Source organism: Pterocles gutturalis, unplaced genomic scaffold (assembly GCF_000699245.1).
Source record: "Pterocles gutturalis isolate BGI_N339 unplaced genomic scaffold, ASM69924v1 scaffold15515, whole genome shotgun sequence".
Lineage (NCBI taxonomy): Eukaryota > Metazoa > Chordata > Aves > Pterocliformes > Pteroclidae > Pterocles > Pterocles gutturalis.
Window position 1 is genome coordinate 2,815 of NW_010146111.1, and position 4,845 is coordinate 7,659.

Sequence of the window (4,845 nt, forward strand, 5' to 3'; positions counted from 1 at the left end):
GCCAGGAGGAGGAGAGGGGGCTGCTCTCACTCCATCCTCCTCCTGCGCAGGGCTGCAGCTAATAAAAGGCAGCAGAGAAACCACAGCAGGAAGAGCAGCTCAAGCCTTCCTGCATCTCGCTGCTCGTGCTCTTTGCTGCACCAGGCTGGGTTTCCCAGGAGCAGGTGAGAGGACAGCCTGGGGGAGGCAGAGCAAACCAATGCTGAGGTGCTGGCATGGAAACCCAGTGACCGTGGGTCAGGCAGGGACAAAGCAGGATCTGAGCAAGGCAGGGACAAGCCACATCCTTCCAGGCAGGAGGAACACAGGGCTCCCCTCTGCTGCTGCCAGCTCCTGGGGACCACCGTCTCTAGCAGGAGCCGAGGATCCCGAGCTTAGCCAAGGATCCCGAGCTTGTACAGCATCGGGGAGACCAACCCCTGCACTCAACACCCCTCCTCCAGCTCCTGGTGCTGAGCAGTGCCTGGGCCCCCAGGCCCGCTTCCCTGCAGCCCCCCCAGCCCCACCACCCCAGAGCAGCCCCTGCAAGCAGCTCCAGCCCCAGCTCCTCCAGAGCCCCCCTTCCTGCACTAGCTCCAGCACTGGGCTGTGATTACCGTGCTTTTGGCTGGAGCAGGGATGTAAGAGCAGTCTCCAGGGGCCTGGGCACACACCACAGCCCAGGCACAGGAGATCGATGCAGAGACTGTTCCCATCAGTGACTAAAGGAAAACCCACTCACGATGCCCTTCTGCATGCTTCCTGGTGCGCGCAGCTGCAGCATGTCCTTTGTCTCCTATTTCAAGGAACATGAGCTGAAAACCCGCCTGCCATAGGGGCCACCGGGCCCAGGCAAGCACCATCCCCCCCCTGCTCCCTGCCAGAGGCCAGCCTGGCTTGTGCCTCTCGCTTCTGCTGCCTCAGCTCACCTCCTATTTCCCTAAAGCAATGGCCTCCGCTTCCAAGGATGCCTGGAAATACAAATGCAAAGCCACATTGGCCGTGTTCCCACTAACTCTCAAATGCAGCCAATGAACCCCAGAAAGGACCTTTACCCAGCATCTGCCACCGTGCCGCAGTGAGGGCAGGCTCCCGGGCTTGCTGTGCAGGCTGCACACGGACAGGGCTCCAGCAGGGACCACACAGCTTCTTTTTAAGGAAGAAAATACCTTCAGGTAATCCCCACTGGAGCTGGGAACAGGAACAGGGCAGCTCTGCACCCAGAGAGCTTGGAGGGCCGGGCTGCTGCTATTTAAACACATTATATTCGAGGCAGTTTCCCCTGGGGGTGCCCCTAAGCAGGGCTCTGAAACACCCCATGCTGCAATGCTGTAAGAACCAACTCTTCCACCCACTGAGGGTCTGGCTACACGACCATACCAACCTACTGCAGACCACCACGACTCAACATGAGCCAGCAGCAGTGACAGTTACTCAGAACACAGGGACATTAGCAGCTGTGGAAGGCATTATCCCTTCCAAAAGCCAGCCGTGGCCAGGTGCTCCATTTCAGATCCCTGGCATCACCATGAACCCACATGCTCTCAACTCCCCCCAGTGAAGACACAGCTGCTGGGTCAAACCAACCCACCCGGCCCCCTGCCATGGCCTCAACGTCCTCTGTGCAGCCCCCTTCAAAGGCAAAAGGCTCCAGCATCTCGCTACGGAGGCAGTGCCTGCTGCACGGGGGTGCAGAACAACGAGGTGCCAGGACCGCCATCTCGCCCCGAGCCAGGGGACCTCATGGCCCAAGGTGAAAGAACACATGGACACCAACACTCAGTTAAGTTGTAGGAATTTATTTTAAATAACCTACACTTGATTAAAAGGGAATTCATGATAAAAATAGAAGATACTTGTTGAGGAAAGGCTGCAGGAAATGGTCTTCGCACACACACTACGCTAACAATGCCTCTAAAACTAATGATTATAGCAAAAAAAGGTTTCACATTAAAATTCTGCTTTTTAATTTTTTAAAATTTTTTTACACAATTACAAAAGAAAAAATAAAAGCCCTAAAATCTTGGTTATTTTCCTTTTTGGACCAATGCTCATTTCCCTCGAAATTTATTGACCTGTGAAACTTCTTTTTACACAATAAAATCTTTCAAGTAAAAGAGGGGAGTGGGGCTTAGAAAAAAAGGGGGGGAAAAGGTAAAACAGTCTGACAAACCTAAAAAGTAGATATTCTTGAAGTGTACAGAGCAAGTTCAGAACAAAGGGTGATGGGAATGTCATTTTTTGCCAATTTCACTTGTCCTCAAATTCCACACGTGCCTCCCCATCACACGGCTCCCTCCCCCCACCCGCTCCCCAAATCTACACGATCTTTAAGATCAAGAAGAAAAAGAAACTGTTTAAATATTTTAAAATAATTAAAAGAAATAAAAATTCACATTTAAAAAAGGAACACTCAAGTCAGGAGGCTCATTTCCCATCACGCTTTGCTCTGAACAAATGCGGTGAATATTTGTAATTCATGTTCCAATGCGACATCTGTTTCAAGTGACAAATTAAAAAAAGATTTGGGTATTTCCATGACAATAGTGACAGCTGTAACAGGTGCGTTGGGTTTCTTAAATTTTGTTTATTTGTTAAATTCTGAAATGGGGCGGGAGGGGGAGGGGAAGGGCAGGGGTTAAGGAGTCCATTTTCTATTAAAATATAGAAGTTATTGCAAAACCCTAACTGTAAAAACGCACCAATATAATTGGATTTTGTATACAGTAGCTAAAGATTCCCACGCTCTCAGTGTGATGGTGAATTTGCCTGGCGGAAGGTTGACAAATCCCCCATCCACTTGCCCTGCCTCAAGAGAAAAACCACACAAACCAGACAGCTAGAATTTGGATCTCTGAAACATTTTTAAATAAGTTGTCCATAGGACAACTGGCTCAGCTCCTTTAGGATATTTCCAGGTTATGCTTTCTGCAAGATGTTGGCTGTTTTATCTGATGCTCACTTGCCCCTTTCCTCCCCTTTCCCCAGCATCCAAGGACAAGTAAGGCTCACAGTTTATCAATCTCCCTAAAAACCAGGCTACTCCCCCTTTATTTCCCATAAAATTCAGCTCATTAAAAACAGGTTAAAACTCATAGTCTTCCTCTGCCATGTCGATAGCCCAGGCAAATTTTTCTCGTTGGGTTTTGTTATAAATCTTCTCTATAGGAATTCCCCACTTCTTACACCTGCAGAAGAGGAGACGCTGTTAGAGTCAACACAGCACACAGCACAGAACTGCCCTGCTCTCCCCGGCACCTTCCAAGCTCTGCTCCACTACAAGACACACCTCCCAGCTCAGCACGACCAGTCTCCCAGTGTTAAACCCCGCAGGTTCTCCAACCCCTCACCTCCCAGCATGGTGTTAGCTTTGGCTGGCATGTTATACTTGCCTCAAGAGACTTTTATAACTTTGTGAAACCATTTGAAGATATAGGGGAAGGGTACAGAGACAGACGTCTCTGGCAGCGCAGGGGCACTGCTCTCAGCCACAGCCCTTATCTGCTAACTGGAGGGACAAGACACAAGTGGAGGGGTGGTTCCTTCCAGCACATCCCAGGCAGATGCTTACCAAGCAACAGAGATCCTGGGATCCAGATAGTTGAGTTTGGAGGTGCCCAAAGCGATCTGCTTGTTCTCCTCCCTATCTGTAGCCTGAACCTCCAGCTTCATCAGTTGCTCCTCAATCCTCTGCACCGCTTTCTTCTTGCTCTCCACTGTCCTGGGGTGGGAAAGACCCAAAGCATTTAATGCCTAATGCCCTGCTGAGCTTGAGATGGCAGCACTGTGGGAACCCAAAAGGACTCTGCTCAAGGTAAGCAATGCCACCAGCCACAAAGGGCAGCTGTGTCAGCACAGACGGTGACACAAAACACTTAGCACATGCAATTAAGAACTGACATTTTCAAAGAGGCAGAGCAGAAATCTTAAGCAGCAGTTTTGTTTTAAAGGGTTGGAAGCAACAGCCTGAACTGTACTGATGCTACACCCACTTTAAAACCAGCCCATCTATCCCTTTGTAATAGTCATGCTGTGATTCTGCTTTCAGAGCTCCCTTAACTCAGCATCCCTGTGGCTATTCTGCAGAGCCCACGCAGAGTCTGAGTACATCGTCTGCACCATGGGCTTCCAACAGAGCAGAGCAGAACCCAGAAAAGTGCATGTGCAATTGTGTAACTCCTGGCTCCCCATTAAGATGGCAACGCTGCACACTGGATCCATTGCTCTGCTTGGTCCTGGGCAGCCGCCTGGTGCTCAGCTCAGAGGGCTCAGAGACACAGTGGAGACCAATGCTAGCTAGTTCTAAACTGGAAGGCCATTTCTTCATGCACAGAATAAAGAGGGAACAAGAAAGCCTCAGAAAGTCTTCCTAGATCATGGGCTGGGGAAACAGAATACAGGGTGAAGGACCCATTTGGAGCTGAGAGTACTGGGAGCATTGCACAGCCTAGTAACATCAGCCTTACTTTTTAGACTTCTCATCCCTCCGGACCTTGGCATCAGCTTTGGCGCTTTTCAGTTCTCTCCTGGCATCAGCTAACTGCTCCTTCTTGGCATCGATCTAGGAGAGGCAAAACCAGATGGCAGCACTGTGAACAAGCTGCTAACAACTGTGGCAGTCACCCCTGGGCAGCATGACCCAGGGAGTGAATTTGTGACCACGCTCAGAATCTACCAGCACCCAGATCCACTTCTGCAGAACAATTAGGCCACTGGCCTTTCAGTTTGCTGCAAAGCCTAGTGTGGTGAAATAGTTCTCTCAGAAAATAGGACCCCACTCATTTCCAAAGACAAGGTGATGCTGGGACCTTTCTCACACAGCTACAACCAAGCTGGCAAAGGCATTGGCTTGGCTGGGGACTGGCC

At 50.3% G+C, this 4,845-nt stretch overlaps 1 protein-coding gene across 1 annotated transcript in view; it reads right to left on the reverse strand.

The window, feature by feature from the left end:
* Nucleotides 1-1,757: 1,757 nt before the first annotated feature.
* TOP1 (topoisomerase (DNA) I) overlaps nucleotides 1,758-4,845 on the reverse strand; it is a 36,355-nt gene continuing 33,267 nt past the window's right edge. Inside the window, exons 17-19 of the mRNA XM_010085622.1 lie at nucleotides 4,446-4,540; nucleotides 3,551-3,700; nucleotides 1,758-3,167 (exon numbers count right to left, since the gene is read on the reverse strand). Coding sequence (XP_010083924.1) covers nucleotides 3,065-3,167; nucleotides 3,551-3,700; nucleotides 4,446-4,540 — 348 coding nt within the window. The 3' untranslated portion in view covers nucleotides 1,758-3,064. The remainder of the gene's footprint in view (nucleotides 3,168-3,550; nucleotides 3,701-4,445; nucleotides 4,541-4,845) is intronic.